This window comes from Cyphomyrmex costatus, unplaced genomic scaffold (assembly GCF_001594065.2).
Source record: "Cyphomyrmex costatus isolate MS0001 unplaced genomic scaffold, Ccosl1.0 scaffold932, whole genome shotgun sequence".
NCBI classification, from domain to species: domain Eukaryota; kingdom Metazoa; phylum Arthropoda; class Insecta; order Hymenoptera; family Formicidae; genus Cyphomyrmex; species Cyphomyrmex costatus.
The window spans coordinates 37,412-58,769 of record NW_017280520.1 but is presented as its reverse complement, the minus strand read 5'-3'; the positions used below and the strand labels follow the sequence as shown (position 1 = coordinate 58,769).

General features: G+C 28.0%; 1 protein-coding gene across 2 annotated transcripts; it reads right to left on the bottom strand.

Annotated features, from left to right (window-relative positions):
• Positions 1–219: 219 nt before the first annotated feature.
• LOC108781953 (ABC transporter G family member 20) lies at positions 220–10,244 on the bottom strand. 2 transcript variants are annotated; one of them, XM_018550088.1, is made up of 13 exons: positions 9,988–10,244; positions 6,883–7,081; positions 6,329–6,599; positions 5,878–6,110; positions 4,922–5,111; positions 3,802–3,891; positions 3,503–3,615; positions 3,024–3,412; positions 2,726–2,841; positions 1,578–1,648; positions 1,380–1,468; positions 905–1,081; positions 220–563 (listed from the first exon to the last, which is right to left on the bottom strand). In XM_018550088.1, the coding sequence occupies exons 2-13, from the start codon at positions 7,077–7,079 to the stop codon at positions 262–264; spliced, it is 2,238 nt and encodes a 745-aa protein (XP_018405590.1). In that variant the 5' UTR covers positions 7,080–7,081; positions 9,988–10,244; the 3' UTR covers positions 220–261. The 2 variants fall into 2 exon arrangements, with proteins under 2 accessions (XP_018405590.1, XP_018405591.1); XM_018550089.1 differs by lacking the exon at positions 9,988–10,244 and having other exon boundaries at positions 6,883–7,186.
• Between the last annotated feature and the right edge of the window lie 11,114 nt (positions 10,245–21,358).

Genomic DNA, 21,358 nt, shown 5'->3' with positions numbered 1-21,358 from the left:
ACTTTGAATTTTTATATAAGAAAGCTAATTCAGTTTTTTCTCAAAAATATTTGGCAGCAATTATAATAACATTGCGCGAAAGTAAAGATTTCTATTTAAATAAATTGAAACTTGATTTATGAACTAGATTGTGCGTAATATCTAAATATGTATAACAATTAGAATTATTTTATTTATTTAACTTTATTATATTACAGTTTATATAGAGAGATTTGGTGAACTCTATTTTATACAATATTTATAAAATTATTTTCCTTTAAATTAACCCTTTCTAAATTTAATTAGCAATATCGACAAGCTCATGAAAACGCTAATCCATATGAGAGTAGCGATAAAGCCATAATAAACCGATGGTTCTGATATCGTCCAACCTCTGGCCAGCATTGATCTCATTGAATCTGTGCTCTTCGTTAAGGGTAGTAAGAAACTAATATATTTTAAAAATGGATGCATGCCCTCTATGGGCCAAATAATGCCGCATAACATCACAATTGGAAGAAAAGAACCCATTGCCACATACGTAGCGCTCCTTTCATTGTCACAGAAACAGGCAATTACAAATCCTGAAAATTAAATTCGTGTTTTTAAACAATTTTTGAAAGAACAAAGTGTATATAATCGATAAATAACGTAGCGATGTTTTTACGTTCTTTTTGACAAGAGAACACTTTTCATAATTTCTTACATAAAATCTTCAATTTCTTGTTTTCACGTTTTTATAACAGAGTTGCTGTAACTTTATAATAATTACGAAATTTTAATAAAAATTAAGTGTATCTTTCTAAAAGAATTATATTATTCAAAAGTAATAATTATAAAGAATTTTATAAAAGAAAGTGCTATAATACTTTTGTGATTAAATATTTCACACAGCGATTTAGTATTAAGATAATGAATGGATTACCGAAGCACATGCCGCAAAGACCCGTAAGGGTGATCAATACGGTGATCCAACCAATATCGCCTTCGCAAGTGAGTTTAAAAATAGCAAATGAAACTATGAGGACCATCACAACTTGTCCGAACATTACCGTGAACTGTGTAATTACTTGACCAAAGAGAATCTCAATACCAGTGACACCTGTATATAATTACAAAATTAATTATTTATCAATTCCAAGATTTATTAATCTAAATTCCAGCAGATATATATTCTAAGATTTATCTATATCTCAATATATTAAGTATTAATTAAATTTAATATGTTTATATTAAATAAATATTAAAAAAATATTTTTTTAATATTGTATGCTGATTGGGATGATCCCAGACAGCACATAATATTTTAAAAATATTCTCTATGTTGTTTAGGATAGGATCGGAATATATCTTTTATTTATTACGGCTTTTAATATTTCTCTCTTTTTGTTTGTACAGACCTGACACAAGACTTCTTTCTAGCAAACCCTCATTTCTCTCTAGCAGCATGGCGCCCGACGTCAATGCGACTGAGAGAAAGAAAATAATTCTGAAAAAACACGAATTCTTTCAATGCTAACAAATTTTTCTTGAAAGAAGGCAATTTAATGTACATGTATATTACTGTATCATGTTGATATTAATATGTAAATACCTACGTTAGAATTACTCCGGGCGCTGCAAAATCTGTGAAGTTAGGATCTTGAGGTCCGAAGATTGGTGTTTTAAACTAACAAGATAATTATAACAACAGATATGAAATGTTATAAATAATAATTTACAATAATGTAAAAAAATAATTATAATATTAAAACGCTATGCATACAAAATTAGACAAAACTTTCTTATCTCTACTCCCATATAAGGCGTTCCACGTCAAACCGCATCTTTGAAACATAGTTTTTTTTATTTTTTTTAATTTACTGACGTATTCTATACAGATAAAAATATGAGACACGTGTGTCGCGAAAAAAATTTGAGATTTTTTTTGTAAAGTTATTTATGTTGATAAATTGCATAAATTCATAAAAAAACGTTGCTCACGCAAACATTTCGATTATTATATTATCGAAACCATTAATTATACAAAAAATGCTAAAGACGGTACTTAAAACATTTTTACAAAATTTTTAAGTTACCGTCTTATTTTTTTGTACGATTAATAGTTTCGATAATATAATAATCGAAATTTTCGCATTTTGATGATATAATAATTTGAATGTTCGCGTGAGCGAAGTCTTTTTTTATAAAGTTCTGCAGTTTACAAGCATGAACAACTTCATAAAAAATCTCGAAACTTTTTCGCGAAACATATACGTGTCTCATATTTTTATCTGTAGAATATGTCAGTAAATTAAAAAAAAATAAAGATGACAATATTTTAAAAGTGTTCAATTTAACGTGGAATGCCTTATATAGAGTTTAAAACTAGTTTAGTGTGGGGCCATTACTGATTGTCACATTTCACACCGACGCAGTACTTGTTGAATGATAATAGGGAGTTTTTGCAATACGGTGTATGCCAGATACGGTGAACACTGAAGTCATATTATCTTTTTTTTCATACCTAATTAAGTATTTATCTTCATACCTAATTAAGGTATTTATCTTCATACCTAATTAAGATATTGCAAAAACTCCCTAATAACTTAGACTTAGTACTGGACCTAGCTTAATTTTAGCCAGTCATTTGTCAGAGTTGGTTCAGTACCTGCTGACATTCTGCGTTGATTTTATTGTAACTGATGCTGACAATCCTGTATGAGCATATTATAATAGTATGAGCATATTATAATTGTTTACTTACGTTTATGGGTACGCTTGTTAACTTCTCACTGTAGTTGCAGGCTACAGTGATCTCCTTAGCGAAATCTTGAAATGCGTAAAAGAGATCCCTTTGTAATAACTGGCCTATTTGTTGATCTGCGAATATATATCGCGTTAGAATAGCACGCGTTTATATCAGGATTCTCAGATAAAAATTATGTAATCTTTATTAATTATCGAAAGATTTTTCAAGATTGAGTTTATTATAAGGCAACACTTAGAATGCCACTCAAAAACATGAAAAATTATTTTATTTGATTTCACGTTCAAAGACTTACTAGACATGTCCATGACAACTTCCATCTCCGCGAAATTAATGTCCCATTCTTCGGCATCTCTGCCGTAATCTATTCTTGCCATGAGAGCTTCGGAATAGTTAGATGGAAATGATACAGCGCCCCATGTCCATCCCTTTATCACTGCATTTCTAGCTTCTTCGTCACTGTTGTAGGGTAACAGCTGTATAGTTTTCTTCTGTAAGTGCTGAAGATATCGGCAGCTTAATAGCGTCCAATCGCATACGGTTCCAGGAGGAATGCACGGTTGCATACTATTGTTGAGTTCGTGGTTGACAACGGCTAATTTTAATCCTATGGGGTCCTTACCAATGGAGATGCAGAAGAGGATTATTTGGGCGACCGGTAAACCAATGATGAATAACATCATCCTGTAAGATGAAAAATTGCAATTAGAGACTAAACGAAGAAGTGAAAGAAAATTTAATATAGAAATGTGATTAAATGAATTTGATTATTACCCGACATTTCGCCACATCCACAAAAAGTTTTTCCAGATAAGAGCTTTCATGTGCATTGGATTAATAGTATGTTTGGAAGAATCACCCTTTTCTTCCGGTGGCAATGCTGAGACCTATTAAAAGACATGCAAGGATAAATAAAATCTATTTTTAGCACTTTTATATCAAATAATAGTATATAAACAAATATTTAAACTGATAAATAATTACTATAAAAATAATCATTAAATAGCGCTATTTTACAATTAATAAGTAATCATAAAGTGCTCTAGACGTAAATAGGAAATTATTACTCATACATTGCCATCATCCACAATGACTACACTTTTCCGTCGACTAGATATGCTCACATTATCTCCGAATTCGCCACTCATCTCATCTATTTCGTCCTAAAAATAAAGAGATATTAAAAAATATTTTAATAAGCTGTATTAAGAACAAATACTTAAACTGTTTCTCTAATCTTTAAAACATTTATTAAATTGTTTATGAGACGGAGATTAAAACACGGAATTATTTATGAGATATTCACGACTACGTTTGGTATAGGTGTTGAGAAGTAACGTACTATATGTGGTACGTATTTTCGGAATATTGCAAACTTTTAAGGGATGTTTGAATTAAGATATCTTCTGAACATTTACAATGTTCTAAAAATACCACACAACACTTTCCTATTGAAACGCATATCCAAATATAGTCGTCCTAAACAATTCTACGTTTAAATTTTATAAACAATTTAATGAATGTTTGAAAACTCAAATAAATCATCTATTTAATATTTAAGCAAACTTTTTATAAACTCTCAATAAACATACTATTTTTGTCAGATTTTTTTCAGAAAATCACGTCCCTGAATTAATTTTTACACAATACCAAAACATTTACTTTTATTTTCGAATTTAATTTTAGGGATTTCTTTCAAGGAATCATTTTACTTATGAGTGAAAAATCTCATAATACTACATCTTTTATTCTATTTTAATTATAAGTAATTTTTTATTGATAAACACTTAAATCTGTCGTGTTCATCTATATGTATAATTAGCGATGCCGCGTACAAACATAAGACATTATAAGTCTGTTTTGATGCACTCCGAAATCAAATTTTCAATCAGTGTGTGTTTCGAATGTTTTTAAACCATTTCTTATGAAATGTTTCATTTAATGACACAGTCTTAAATATTTTCATTATCATTTTTTAAGTGTATGTAAAATGTTTAGTTAACAGATGTTTGCCAGATGTTTGCAACGTGCTTTCAAACAGTATAATCATCAATCAAACTTTTTATAAACAGTGTAACCATTGATAAAACTCTTTATAAACAGATATAAATATAATTTCTCATTAACAATTTCATCAGGGCATATAAAAATATTACTTCTTTCCCAAAATATGTCCTTTGTATTTGTACTCACATCTTCTGGCGGAAGGCCTGTTACACTGCTTAGAATACTGCTTCTCCTTCTTAATCCCAGATTCTGCCTTTTGCTCAGCTTCAAAAAAACCTCTTCCAAAGTATCTAATCGATGCATTTCCATCAGTTTTGTCGGCGATTCCTCTGCCAGAAACTTACCGTTTCTCATTAAACCGATAATACCAGCTTGCCTGGACAATTCATATTTTTATAATTTTTTTAAAATTATTTATTTAAAAAATAAAATTTTTTATTATGTAACTTATATAATAATGTTTCTGGCATTAAAATGGAGTAACGAGTAACCTTAATACACGTAAAAAATATTTTGTTACTCCAGCTGGAATTAATTATCGCTGTATTTTGTGTCTACATAGAAAATTATGTATCATGAGCGTAGAATTTATTGCACAATATTTTAATAATATATGTAAGAAAATTTAAATCTCATAATCAAATCAATACGAATCATTGCTAAATATGAACCAGTCATTTGATTACTGAGAGACTTTCTTAACAAATTTGACAAATGGTTTAGATATAAATTCTGTCTTTGTCATTTATATTGATTACATTACAAAACATCCAATATCGCAGTGCTTTTGTTAGACATTTATCTATTTTAGCTAATTTTTCATATCTATTTATACGTAATTTTTCGCTACAATTGCGCGCGAGATCATTTTTTTCAGTGAATTGAACAATTGATGGAGAAATTCTGATTACATTAAAATGTTTTATAATTCTTTATTTCTTTTATTCTAGTTACGAGAATATAAAATTGACTAATTCAATTTATAGCGCTTCCTGTACAACTAATAAAACAAGGTTTGATTTAGTTTGTAAAGTGAAAGTCATGAAGTGAAAGTATCGAATGTATAAAATACTAATAAAATGTAATAAATATAATATTAGACGTAATATATTACTAAATGTAATAATTATATAGCAACTTGCCTAGTTTCTTCGATGTAATGCGTGGTAATGATAATGGTCTTGTTGCCATCCTTGGTGAGGTGCACTAAATGGTCCCAAATGCTTTGACGGAGAATGGGATCCACTCCGACTGTCGGTTCATCCAGAATCAAGAGTTCGGGCTCAGCTAAAATGGCAGCCGCGAAGGATACTCTTCTTTGCTGGCCACCTGAGAGATTCTTAACAAAACGATTTTCGGACGGTAGTTGTAAAAACTGTAATCAGAAAACGTAGAGAATAATATAAGTAAATAAAATATGTATAAATCAGAAAATAATATTGTGCCCCGATATGTATCTGTGATAAAGATATTTTCTTTCCTTTTTTTGGGAAAAATTCTAAATTCAAATATTTAGAAAATTAAAAAACTGGAAATTCTAGAAACTTTTTAAAAACTCTCTTTAAAATTCCGACTTCTCAGGAAATTTTTCACCTTGAGCAAAAAAATCAGCTTTTCATCTACTTCTTCTGTCGTCATACCGGCACACCAGCCGAAATAGATAAATGTTTCCCGAATGGAGAACTCGCCGTAAAGCGCAATCTCTTGCGGCATGTAACCGACCCGGGGACCGGGCACACCGGATCCTTTGGAACCTGGTCGGCCTCCCAACACCCATATTTCGCCAGAATTCAAACGTCTCCGACCAACGATGCACGACAGTAAAGTGGTTTTTCCGCAACCGCTCGCACCAAGTAGCCCATAACTATTATAATAAAACATATGTATTAAATCAACCAGAAAAAAAGAAAAAATTTTACATCGTCATAAATTACTTATTTAATAATCATTAACAATTAAAATTGTTATTATCTGAATACTATTATTTTTGAGCTCTTTATTCTTTAATTTATATTAATTATTTAAAAATTTAGGACTTTTCTGTATGCATAACTTAAATCTTCTTTGTATAAAGTAGCTATAAAAAACTTATTAATTACTTATCGTCATTGATTCATTACTATAAGTTGTTGACAGAAGATACTTGCATTGTGCCTTTCGGCACGGTCATATTGAGACCATCGAGAACGATATGAGGATTGTTTTTGGATCCATATTTCTTGAAGGCCCTCCTTACGCAAACAGCCTGTCTCCGTCTGGTGTCCAAGGTCGATACTTGCGACCGGAATGGCTGTCTTCGTGTTTTCATCTCCATCAGTGTGCTCGGTGTATTCGCACTCTCCATCTCTATATTTCAAAAAGAGGTAGGATCATATATTTCCAGTTGATTTTTTCATCCGTTTCTCTCCTCCTTTTTTTTATTTTTAATACTGAACACAGAATTAAAATAAGTCTAATATTTCTTCTTTGGCAACTGTATAATTTTGCATTTTTTCAATTGTCACATGTGATAAATTATGATACTATATGTGCGATCTACTACAGAACTTATCCGCGTAAGTTCAGAGTCTCCTGTTCTAGCAGGACCGGTCAGATAAGTGAGAGTGTTACGGCATTACATCACTGACAATTTACGAGACACCGATATATGCTGATCATGTGCTATATCAGTTATATGCATAAACAATTAATTTAACTATAGTTAAAAGAGATATGATACACTTGTCATTGAGAAAAATATATATAGTTGAAAAAAATGGACAAACTAGTGAAGTTTAATTATATCCAATCTTGACGACTGTATATAAAAAAAGCTATTTAATTAATAATATCTTTATAAGCAAAAATATTGTAATCTTGTTTCAAGGATTTTAATTTTGATTTGATTAAATTTGTATTGATGCAAGTATTACTTTTGCACTCTATTCAAGACTTGTTCAATAAAAAAAACTTACACTAATATAATTTTAATCAAACCAGGATTAAAATCTTTGAAGCAAAATTACAATTTTTGCGTGTATATTATAGTTGATAAGAATATAGTTTTTTTTCCGTGGAATTTTTTGATTTATATAATTAAAACCTAACTGGTTTGCTCAGTTTTAATAGAAAATTTTTTTAGTAACAGTTTTTCTTTAAGTTATTGCTATTTAAAATATGTATACTAAAATATATACATATATAATCAAGATATTATTGTTAAAAATAATCAAATGTCTTTATTGGAAGTGATAAAAGTCAATTAGTCCTCTTTATAACATTTCTTTTAAAAAGGATAACGCAGGCTTCTTTGCACTTGTTTATTTAATTTGTTTTTTGAAGAAATTGCGAATTTGATGATTCATTCACATTTCTAAATTGCAAGGCGTAACTTCTCGATTTGTTGAGAAATCGTTGCCTCATATCATTAATTAATTAGGTCATACTGTCAAAAGTTTTATCAGTATATCATTGCGTAGCAATCATCTTTGATATACTTCCGGTTCATGATATACATATACAATACTAATATAAAAAGACAATATTTTAATTTTACTTCTTTGCGTAGAAATTTACTTTTAATATATTTTTTTATTTAATTATAATTGAATGAGATAGACTATTATACACTAAATCATATTAAAAGTAATTTTTGTAGTTTTTTAAATTAAGTAAGCTAATATATTATATAAATATCACGTTCTTAGCTCGATTGAATAATATTTTTGTTGAGCGAAAATGAAAATAAATAAAGTTACTGTAAACAATTAAGGGAACGCTGGAGTGACCAAATTATTGACCTTACAGTTGTATAAAATCTCTGAAAACTGAATAAAAAATGTTTTTACAGAATTAAAGTAGACGCAAAATTAGGAGGTGTTGCAATAGACTAAAATCGAAAAACGTTAGAAATTTACTTAATTTTTTTTTATTTTCGTATAAAGTCCAATGCAGCATCTTTTGATTTTACGTCTACTTCAATCCTGTAAAGGGATTTTTTATTTCGTTTAGTCAATTCGAAGATTTTTATATGCCTGTAATATCAATAATTTGGTCAGTCCAGCATTCCCTTAAAACATAAACAATATAAATTTAATGAAATTGAAAAATCTTATATATTGTACTCAAGATTTTGAAGGCGTCGTAAAGTGTTAATATATTACATCAATGAATAATTGAAAAGGAAGCGACATCTGTTACAAAATCTGCGTTAACATATTATTACATCAAACATGTAACCGAAAAATATGAGCGATGAGTAAGCTACATGCTACGCAACGCCGTTGCTTTCACGTAATTTGCTCATTTCTTTACGCGAGAAAGAGAGATGTATTACGAAAGAGGAGGCCAGCGAAGAAAGACCGCCTAAGGTTACGTCCGATCGCTTTCCTTTCTTTCAACTCTCCCGTCGTCGTTTCTTCCTGATGAACTTGCTTACGTCGTTGTCAAACGAAATCCGTTTATCAAGCAGATTTATCAGTATTGCTGTAGAAAGATTGTTCTCCAAATTAACTTGAATTTGATATTTATGTAATAAATTGTGAATTAGATCATTATTATTTAATAATAAAATTTTAATCTTCATTGAAACATTTGTTGCTTTACTTTTCAAATTTATTTTATTTTACATTATTTTTACATTACTAGAAATTTTTTCGTAAAAATCTTTAGTTTATAAGAGTACCTAAATTATAATTCTTTAAATACTCATAATGTATAATCATATTTCAATTAATTTATGCGCGCGCGCGCGTGTGTGTGTGCGCGCGTAAATATATTTATTAAAATTTAAAAAATTTGAGCATGTATACTAATGATTAATTTAAATTGTATTAATATACAATTTTATGTAGACTAGATAAAATATTTCATTCTGTTATACAAGATATGCATAAGTAGATAAAAATATTCCACTCTGAACTTGACGCTCAAGTATTACAAAACCTTTTTTGTTATGTCGGTAATTTCCATTCCGGTCGACTTTATATCATTATAGGAAGAAAAAAATTGCCATTCAATGACAATCACAATCGTCAACTCCAATCGTAGAATCATTACAGAAATGCCAATCAAAGAAATCCTAATAATTTTACCTTATTTCTAAATAATGTTATTTCTTAATATTAATACTTATATAACATATAACATATGTATTCCTGCATATTAACCAATATTAATATATTACTAATTAAATGTACTTAACAAATATATTTTGTTTGTTCCATAAAATGACTCAGTAAGATTAATAATTATATAACAATAAAAGTATTTACCTGTACAATTTAAATAAAAAAATTTTAACTACAATGCTGCTTGCTAATTTCTGCGAATGAAATCTTGGAGAACGAGATCGGTCGACGTGAGGTTGACTGGCGAGCACCTTTGCACAATTCTTCGTTACTTAAGTCATATTTCCTTGTTTACATTACTCATATCTTCACACTTATTTGACTGTATTTGAGCATGTCCTTCTACAAATTGTAGAATATTCTCTCGACAATTTTCAATAAAAGTTTCTCAGAAAAATGTTTTTAAGTGTTCTATTCTTATAATTATCTTATTTACACTCTTCAGATTATATTTTCTTAATAAATATTCTCTTCACATAAGAAATTATTATAAATATATTTTTTAAGAATATATTTTATAGTAACACTTACTTTCTTTTGTATTATTTAATAATATTTTTAAACAATTTATTTTTGAGCACTTGTTCTTATTTCTTTTACAATTTTTTTTTAAGAAGTCCTCTACTGTTTGCACACAACTGGCCAACAATAATTATCCATAAATTAGATTATTAAATACATGTCAATAATTGATCACTGAAAATCGTTTAAAATAATCACTGATAATAAGTTTGAAATAACACGGTTAACGTTTCTTTTATGTCTTCAAGAATTCTTGTTCTTTCTTATACACATTTTGATTCTGATGTAACATGTTTGGTCGCAAACTATATTTTAAATTAAATTATAGATAAAAAGATTGTTTTTTTATATTTGTTATATTGTGTAAGTTTTTTTTTTATTTCTCTGAATTGATGCAAACAGTGCAATAAAAGGTGTTTATTTAAAGAAGCAAGATGTGATTTAGTTGCTAACATTTTCTCTTCAAATATAAGATTAATTTTAAAAATTATGATTTTTATTAACTAAATATATTAAACAATTAAATACTTAAGTAAAAATAAACAAACATTTCAACCCTAATTGAATCATTTCAATGTTGTTACAATAATTTAAAAAACAATAACTGAAATATTAATTAATACAATTAATCAGTGAAAAAATGCGTTTATATAATAATATGTGTCCTTTTAGCATTCTTACAGTAATTTGTTCTGTCTACATTACGTTAAACGTATATTTATTTTATTTCAACCTATTGCGCAGGAGTATCAAATTTTCAAATCGCTAAAAGATACAAGAGAGAGTAAAATTAATATTTAAAGATTAAAATTGTACTGTTTTTATAATTTTTAAATATATATAATTACTCGAGATCTTAAGAGATTCGGTTTGTCTAAGATCAAAATGTGAATGTTAAAAATTAAAGTGTAAATTCAATTCTATTATAAAAAATTCTCATAATATTGTGAAATTAAAGTTACAGTATATTAAAGTAAAAAATATAAAAACCCCGTTGTTATACACAAAAATTATTTTATTTTAAGATTATACGAAATTCGAAGAAAATCTGTTCATAAAATTTCTAGTTTGTTTTAAGCACGATTATAAATCGAACTTTAAAATAATATCAAACGTGTGCTCGCGAAATCTCGAAAAAGAGATTTAAAAACTATAAAAACGTTTATAAACTTCAAAACTTTTATGGAACCACTTTATTTAAAATGGCATTAAAATTAAGTTTTTGGTAATGTATTGCTTAAAATACTAGGAATTTCGCAAACAGATTTGTATCAGTTTAGAATCTAGAAACTGTAATATTCTATGTAAGAACTGTTCTAGATTTTTCATTGCAATATTGTTTTAAGCATAGATGCAAATATTCTGAGTGCCTTAGAGTTTCTTAAAAAAAATTTTGAACATGGCCGGAGACACTACTGCGTCTCCTGATATTTAAAATTTTTTATATTTCATGTTCATAAAACACTTATATCAAAGTAATTTTAAGATACATCAGATTTGCGTAAAGACACTATGTACCAATCACAATTGCGAGATTCCGTTTCGCGTACTTATCTCGCGCAGAAACCAACGGAAGATTGAAATCGAGAGTGCGACCAGGAAACTGAGAGGCCGTGCGAGAGTAAGAGTGGCCGCCTGACCGCGACGAGGCTCAGCGAGAACTGGCTCTGTGCTAAAACGCAGCAAGACCGTGCGGACAATCAAACACCTGCTTGTGCAATCATCCGTTTTGAGCAAAACAGTTTGCTTAAAAGGGAGGGGGTAAGCTTAATGCTTCTCCAATACGATTTAAACAAATCGTAGAAATGTTTAAAGTAATATCCAGATACGTTATGTCTAATATCGAGTTTTAGAAAATTCTCTTGGAAAACTAATAAGGAATTTCTTTTAGAGGAATATTACTCCAGAAATTATTCCTTCAGATATTACTTTTTTCAAAAATAGCTGACGAATCGCAACATAATTTTAAATTTCAGAAAATGTTGAATAAAATGCAGAAACGCATTTTGCAGATGGTATTTGATCAGATCCTTCTTGCAGCCTACATCCTATATTTGGTTCAAGGTAAAATGGACCGGTACGGAACCGGTCTATCCAGAAGGAAGTGATCCGCAATAATAATGTTTTGTTATACTAAAGATTTTTTTCTTTAAGATACATAAAAAGATAAAAAATACATTACAATGTAATTTGTGAAGAAAACAGGTAAGTAAACTGGTCCCTTTCAATAAAAGTTAAAAAATACTATTTATTAAAGTATAATATATACATACAATATATAAAAGATACTATTAAATATACAGAATTAATACAATATTATCATACTAAAATATAATTATCAAAAAAAATTATTACTAAAAAGTAGTTTGGATTAAATATTAAGTGTTTTATATATAAAAAAAAGAAATTCTTTTATCATCTATAATTAATAAAATTAATATTTTTATCATCTATTTCTTTAACGAAAGAATATCTTACTAATGTAATTGTAAAATAGACGGAGAGAAAACCTACTCTTTACTTCATATCTTAAGAAACATCAATCGTATTCTCAAACTTTTCCTTTACTTTAAAAAATACTAAAACGTCTCTATACATATACACAGCAAGTATCTTATAGTTTTCTATTACAGAATGTAGAATATATAATAAAAAATATGCTATAGAAGTAGATTGTTGTATAATTTATCAATATTTTTTAAAAATGTATTAGACCATGACATAGTTAGATAGTAAGAAATTATTATACACTCAATGTACAGATTGATTATACAATCTGTGCAATTTTTTTTTCTTAAGATATGTGAAAATTTTAATACTTTCGATAAAATGTATAGAATTGGATATATTGTAGCATAACTTTTACTATAAAAAATTGTGAATTTATAATAACATTAAATTCTTTATTTTGAGTCAATTTTCATCAATTGCAATCCGTAAAACATTTTACATAACGCATAAGTTTGCTTAAATAAATGTTCCTTTACTTTGTTTATAATTTGTTTATAAATTTATTCTAAAGTCAGAAAACAATTCATTCATTTATTACAAATTATTATATTCATTACCTCTCAATAATCTTTTAAGTGTTCCATAAAAATAACATAATGAATTATTGATTTTACTTTACTAATTAATAAAAGATCTTATTAGAAATAAATTTATTTTATAAATTTTTTAATCTTATTTGATAAATAAAGAAAGTTAGATTTTCCGTTTTATATTTGCACTTTATTTTAATTTTAAGATACAGCTAATTTTTTTGTTTTTTCTATTAGATTAATTACGCTTACTACATTATTATTGACTAGAAATATACATATTATTTAGAAGAATTTCAAGAAGCGATTAATTATATTCGTTGCGTCGTTGTTTATATGGAGATCTTTCAAAATACTTTATATATTTTTTTTGTACATTGAAAATGACCTGATCGGAGTCGAAACGTTTGTTTAGTTATTTTGTATATCATTATTTTTTTATTTAAATTTCTTCGTTTTCACTAATTGGCTCTTTTGCCCTCATTTTATTTATATTATTATATACACATAGAGCCTTATAATTACTTTTATTTTAGATTTTCCTGACTTGAAATTTAACGGAAAAAATTTATAATAAAAATATTTAATTAGTTAATTGTTAGCGGAACAATATAAATGTAACGCTCCATGCTCTTTTCGCAATATTACTATGCAAGTGAAAATCGAGTAGAAACCGGAACGGTGCTCTGGCAATCTCATTGCGATGTTAGTATGATATGTATGGCCATGATAAACTATATACTATATGTATGTACAGTATATATATACATTGTACGTACTTACAAAATAGTATGTATTTTCAGTGCGTAAATGCGTTAAAAATAAAATAAAATACGTATTTCGTGTTTTTCAAAAACACGAAATACGTAGAAAAAAGCAAAATAATAATAAAACAATTAATATACATTAAACTATTAATAGGAAAAAATAAATATTAAATAATAGAAATAAATAGATAATAAATAATTTAAAATATAATATATAATAGAATATTATTTTTTTTATTTATTAATACTTTTATTTATAAAGTATTTAATTAAATGTAAATAAATATGATTATGCAAAATGCAATAAGTAATTTAAAAAGACGTTTTTTTACATAGCTAACAAAAACGGAATTTTTAGAATTTAGATTTGCTAATAGTAAAAACAAGTGCGTCGTGAATATTGACTACGTCAAGGCGATCTTCTTTTTAGATCTCTCTTACTTGTCGGTCATTTTTTCTTCGGATAATGATCGTAATGTAGTTTGCAGATGTTTTCTGTTCAATATTTTCTATTTACATATATCTCCTGCACCACATTAAAAATTTTAAACATAAATGCACAAATTAATAAATCTGTTAAAAATTTTACAAACATTGTATTACATATAAGCAATTTAGGTAAGATATAATTCAAATAATTTTCGTTAATTTTTATTGGAAAATGATTTTATAATTTATTATCTTTTATTATGTCTCTTTATATTTTTAAATTGTCTTTATTATTTATTAAAATTTTAAATATCCTAATGCTATTTGTCGAAGATAAAATCAGTCCATACATAAGATGAGATTTTATTTACATGATAAAAAGTACACACAAATGAGCTTTGAACCAACTCTGTATTGATATTCCGAGAAGGTACACGTGATAGCGCGTATAGCTTCGTTCAATATTTGATAATATGTCTTTATACTTGACGATATGTACACGAAATATACATGGTGTCCGCAATATAAATATATGATCACGATTTGATTCGTATTTGTAAATCACAATTACAGTAAATATAATAATTACGACAAAAAATTAATCCTTATTTATTGAATCATTAAATTTTACTACAGATTTTTTAATATCTCGGTAAAAAAGGTTCAAATATTGTTATACAAATATAATACATATTTAATGGAAAATTAAATAAAATGGAGACTTACATATGTATATCATTTTATGAGCGATTTAATTAACATAATTCAACAAAGAAAATGTGAGAAAGAAGATTTTAATAAAATAGTTACATAGCTTTTTGTTTTTTCTTCTAATTGCATTATTAATTACACCTCTATTTAATAGTAATTGTAATTTGTACTAATTCTAGATATTATCCGATCATGACGTATATTACTGAGAATGGTCGCATCTGATAATTTCGAAGACTTATTTTATGGTTTCTGGAAAAAAAAGAAATCGTATCAGTGTCAATAGATGTCAAGATAATGAAAGAACTGCTCAGGACATAATAGTGGAAGTAATTAAAAAAAATAAAAAATTTTTAAAATTGAAATTGTTTGCCTATTTGTTAAATACTGTAGAATATAATATTTTTATATTCTGATAGAGATTTTTCACCATTTCTGAGAAAATATGTTTAGAAATATTAATTTTTTGTTTTAATAAATGATGTTTATGATTTTATTTTCTTAAACATAGAAAGTTTAAAAATGAAAGAATGAGAATGACCCGATCGGAGTCGAAACGTCTGTAGCTACATATATAATTATTATTTAAATTAAAGTTTTTTGGTTTTGTTATATTATTGTCGGCTTTTTGCCCCTTTTTTTTATTCGCATTGTTTTAAAAATAAAAGTTAAAACTATAATTGTATTCAACTTTATATAAACTGGATATTAAATTTTGTAGTTATTATTATTCTCTTCTAATAGGTAAAAATGCATGTAATTTTACATGGAAATTACATGTTTATAATCGGAAAATTACCTAAATTTGACTGGAAATTTTCTTTTCTAGATTCTTTAAAGTAGAAACATATGTGAATGTACTACTTTTATGTAAAAATAACTTGTAGTTTTAAATTTCAGCGGTATTTTTACAACGCATAAACGGATAAAAACAGTATCACGTGAAATTACAAAAAAAAGTAAAATTTTACGTTTATTCTGTAATTTTACATTTATTGTATGATCATTATAGCCAATCAGAATCTATACTCGGCACGAGCGTATACCGAGAAGAACGCTGCCGCGCGCCTCGGATGTTCAATGGAATTTTTCACATACAAAATGTAATTTTTACATACAAAATGGAATCCTGTAAATACATATTGTATGTAAAATTAATCATCATCATATCTTAAAATTGGCGTGTCACGCTTTTTTGAAGCCTCTTTTCGTTGAGGCTGCTGGTATTCTTTGATTTTGATGTGGTTTCGTATTCGGGGATTTTCGGGGTCGATTATTTCGAATCTGTACTCAAAAATTGAAAATTCGAAATAGTGGATCCAATATGGCGGATGTAAAATTAACGTAAATCCTAAAGATTGTTCGATTTTGGTGAAATTAGATATATTGGTGATTTAGAGGGTGTTTGTTACGAATCCGTTCTCAAAAATTGAAAGTTCGAAATAGTTGATCCAATATGACGGACGGAAAAGTAACGGAAATCATAAAGATTGTTCGATTTGGGTGAAATTAGGATTATTGGTGATTTAGGGGGCGTTCGTTACTCTTGTTCGCGACCCAGCACAGCCACACTGTGGGTCGAATTTTTCGACGTAAACGATGAGCAAAATATCGGATTCTGGATATTCTTAGAGCAAATAATTCTTGAAACATTTTGAGACCAAAATGATCCCGGCAATTGATTGCTTTAATGTACTTTACTCTTGTACGCGATCCAGCACAGCCACACTGTGGGTCGAATTTTTCGACGTAAACGATGAGCAAAATATCGGATTCTGGATATTCTTAGAGCAAATAATTCTTGAAACATTTTGAGATCAAAATGATCCCGTCAATTAATTGCTTTAATGTATTTTACTCTTGTACGCGAACCAGCACAACTACACTGTGGGTCGAATTTTTCGACATAAACGGTGAATAAAAAAATTAACTAAATATTATTTATCAAAATAGTAGAATTAATGTGGCGATCGAAAACAATAATGAAATTCTAAAGGTTTTCAAATTTCAGGGAAATTTTGTATTAGTAAGAATTAGAGGAGTTATTGATTTCAAAACAAGTTTCAAAGAAACATAATTCATAATATTTAAAAAGAGCATAATGGACCATCGCGCGCGTAGCGCGCGCAAGGAATGTGCTAGTATATTAAAATTTGTAATTTTCCGTATGATCTGGAATATTACATGATTATGCTGGGTCGGAAAAAAACCCAGCATAATTATATAATTCACACAAATATTTTTTCAGTGTACTATAATTTTTTTCTGAAAGAAAGTATAGAGAATTTATATATTAAAATTATTTCTATAATTATTTTGAAATTAAATTTTAATTATGTAATAATTATAAATATTTTACTATGCACTAAAGTGTCGAAAGATGCACAGGCAAATAGACGGACAGATTCAATCATCGTTCGATGTTAAAATTACCGCGTATGATCTGCATTTCTCCCAGCGATCGTTATGCAACTTGATACTTATGACTTTCTTTTATATAGCGGAAACTACGCACAAAGAGAGTGCTCGGGAATATGAAATCATCCTGAAGCACCGATTACACTTTCGTTTTCTCTCAACGCTTACGCTATTAGATTTGTTTCATACCTTCAAGTAGTCACATAATTGCTCTTGAATTGCAAACTAGTCGACGCCCTCTTACTCAGCCAACAGTTTTTCCCATTAGACGAATAAACGCCTTATGGAAGTCGGGTGTATAACCGGTGATTTTATGCAAAATGCACTTACATTTGTTTTGCAACAAGAATCGCGAGTTATGTTCAAATGGAAGCACTGTCATGTTTCCAAACGAAGACAAGGTCGACCAGCTTCTATGGAATTCAGATATCGTTTTGAGCCGTCATTTATAAATAATAAGGAAGATTATATTTTCTACAAAAACCTAAAAAATTTAAATAACATAGGTAAAAAAAAGAATAAAAAAAGGTTTATTTTCTAATCAAGTATATTGTAAATGTAATTAATGAAAAAAGTATTCAATTATTATTAAATAAATTAATCAAGTAATTTCTTGCACAAAACTCATTAAATTATCCATTTTTTGTGTTCATTTTTGTATTATTTAGTATAGCAAAGTATATTTGTTTGCATAATAGTAGGCGTATATTCAGAACTTACGTTTACTCAGAAGATAAAGATGGTAAAATCTATAAGATGCTTACATTTTAATCAGAGAAGTGTACGGGTTGTCAACATACCGGAGCAATTAACTTATTATTTTATTTTGATGATTTACCTTCTTATACAAATTAATAATAGTGATACTATATATTATTATTATCTAATAAACATAAAAATAATATTATTATAATTAATAACAGTAATTTTAATACAAATTTATGATAATAATATTATCAATAATGTTTTATTGCAATTATATAAAATATATAAAGATATTAAAATTAATAATTTTAATTCTTACGTTGCAATTTTAATAATCTTAATTCAAACGTTTAATATGGTCTTATTTAATAACGTCTTATTTTATTTTTATGCAATTTACTTTTTCCAAAATTAATTAAGATACAGAAAAATGATTTGAAAATGGAACGGTTTTAAATTGAAATAAAGCAATATGAATTTTAAAGTTAAAATTAATATTTTTGCGTGACATTAACGCAATTTAGAAAAAAATATATCTTGTCATATATAACGATATTTTCAGGATTGTTTGTTTATACATGAGAGAATGTATATGTATAAACATACATATGTATAGTATAACGTAGATCGTGACCCTATAATAAGGAGTTGCTACATAAGTCAACATGAGCCGACTTTTGTATGCAGGATAGTGGTTTTAACAAAATCGATTACAGAGAGAGAGAGATATTGATATTTCTGTCTAACCTTAACGCTTTTCTAACATAACCTGTGTTGATAAAACACATGTAGTATCTATACATGTTGTATTCTACATACTGATTGTTATTAAAAATAGTTGAGGGTGCAGTCCCATTTTTACAATAATTTAGCCAAAGTCTAAGTAGTAATGAAAGTATTTCCTCGAAATGCCGAATGTCGTGTATATAAGCGAATTTATAAGCGAAAAATGTTAACGAAAGATGTTGGGGAAATAATGTGAAAAATTGGACGTGTATGTCTGCAACTGCAAATTCTTTTCTCTGTAAGATGTAATGCAACATGTAATAATGTAAGAAATCTATTATTTAAAATAATTAATTTTAATTATATTGTTGAAATTTAAGAATAACACATACGAATATAAGTACTTAAATATAGACAGGAATTGTTAAAACATGCCGGATCAATCAAAATGCGGTTTTCTCATGTCGCGACTTGTATTACAGAGTCTCTAGTATAACGTAGGAGATACAGGAGTTATAATTAATAGGGGTACAAATTAAAGTGGGGAGCACATACTTTTGCATAACGCATGACACGATAATGCATACGAAAATGTATCAATCGAAGTCTTTTGTTCCCTTTCTTTCCATGAAATAAAAAACTCTAATTGATTGAACTTCTTATGTATCATACGTTATGCATTACGCAGCAGTGGGTGAGTTCAAGGTGGCAAAGTGGCTAAACATGCTTGCTGAGCGATTGAATACGATTGGTTGGATCTATAAGCAGCTAATTTGTTCGATGAGCAGGTTATGATAAGTTGCTTTATTAACTTGAACATACTCAGTTTTATGCTTACGATTTGCATATACCTTCTTTTTTGGTACCTCCTTTCGCCATGTATAGATTGGTGTTTCAAAGCCTTGGCAATTGTACGCTCAAAGCATCCGCCAGACCGCTAGGGTTCTTTTTTTTTAGGCCTACACCACTGATATTAAGTAATAATATCTATAAAATATTGATGAGGTATGATTCAGGTGACCAGAACACATTTGACAACTCTCCCCTACCATCCGTTCTAAATGCTCCATTCCAGATCCAGACTTTTTTTTGTTCCGTATAAAACTGGTCAAGGATACGTATTGTCTCGCTAGACGTCGTGCGAGAAGGTAGTGTGTGCTGCGTTTTTATCAGGTAACCTAAAATTTCCGAATGCTTAAATTTTAATTTTTGCCTAAATTTATCGTTTTTCTTTCAATTTGTTTTATATAACTTTAACATTAATTTGTTTCTAGTTCTCTATCTTATTTTAAATCTTATTTTACTAATTTTTGATGAATTTAATTAATTTTATAAATATTTTGTAATGAGACATATATTAACACGGATTTCAGAGGTAAGTGTTAACACTGTTAATAATTACTTCGCGATTAGTCTTGTAACATAATGTTTAAGTCAAACAACATAGTGTAGTTTTATTTTTTTTGTTTTTAGAATGAAAAATTATATGAGAGAAATATGCGGTAGAGGAATGCTACCTCATTTATTTATATTAATTGTTATTCTGATCATAATGAGTAACTATGTTTAATTAAGAAATAAGTTTATTAAATCAAAAACTTTGATTAATATAATAAGAAACAATATGCTATCTCTGATTTAAAAAAATCCTCGCTTATGTATTAACTAAATGATCTTACTATCACGTATATGTATATATATATACAAAAAACAATGTATCTAAATAATTTCTAGATTCAAAACATATAGCTGCTTTTTCAAAAAATGTTAATTATAGTCCTGGTCTTCTTTTATATTATAATTTATATATTCTCGTATATTATAATTATATTATATTATAATTTGAAACATTAGGCTAAATCAACAAATTAGATGGAGAAAGCCGTAACGGTCGAAGCTGGATCGCAGTGCTTATTATAATTGTGTGAATTTTATATACTGCGTATGTAGTCCCCCCCGCGACGCTGATAGATTTTCAGCATTGACACATTAGGCTAAATGTCTATTTTAATTTCTACATTTAATCACGATTATTTTTTTGGTTTACTTACTCTAAAAAGTATAAAGCAAACTTTTTTTATAATTTTTTTAGTTACATATGGCTCGTATCATTTAGAAAATTATTTGAAAATTGTTCATATAAAATATTTCTTATACATATTCAATGTCATAAAATACGAACTATGAGCGGAATAT

Coding starts and splice junctions, on each gene's coding strand:
- LOC108781953 (XM_018550088.1), bottom strand. CDS start 7,079: ATGGAGAGTGCGAATACACCGAGCACACTGATGGAGATGAAAACACGA. Junction 5,112..5,877: donor CATTACATCGAAGAAACTAG/GCAAGTTGCTAT, acceptor TGAATTGTCCAG/GCAAGCTGGTATTATCGGTT. Junction 564..904: donor TCTTTGCGGCATGTGCTTCG/GTAATCCATTCA, acceptor TTTAATTTTCAG/GATTTGTAATTGCCTGTTTC.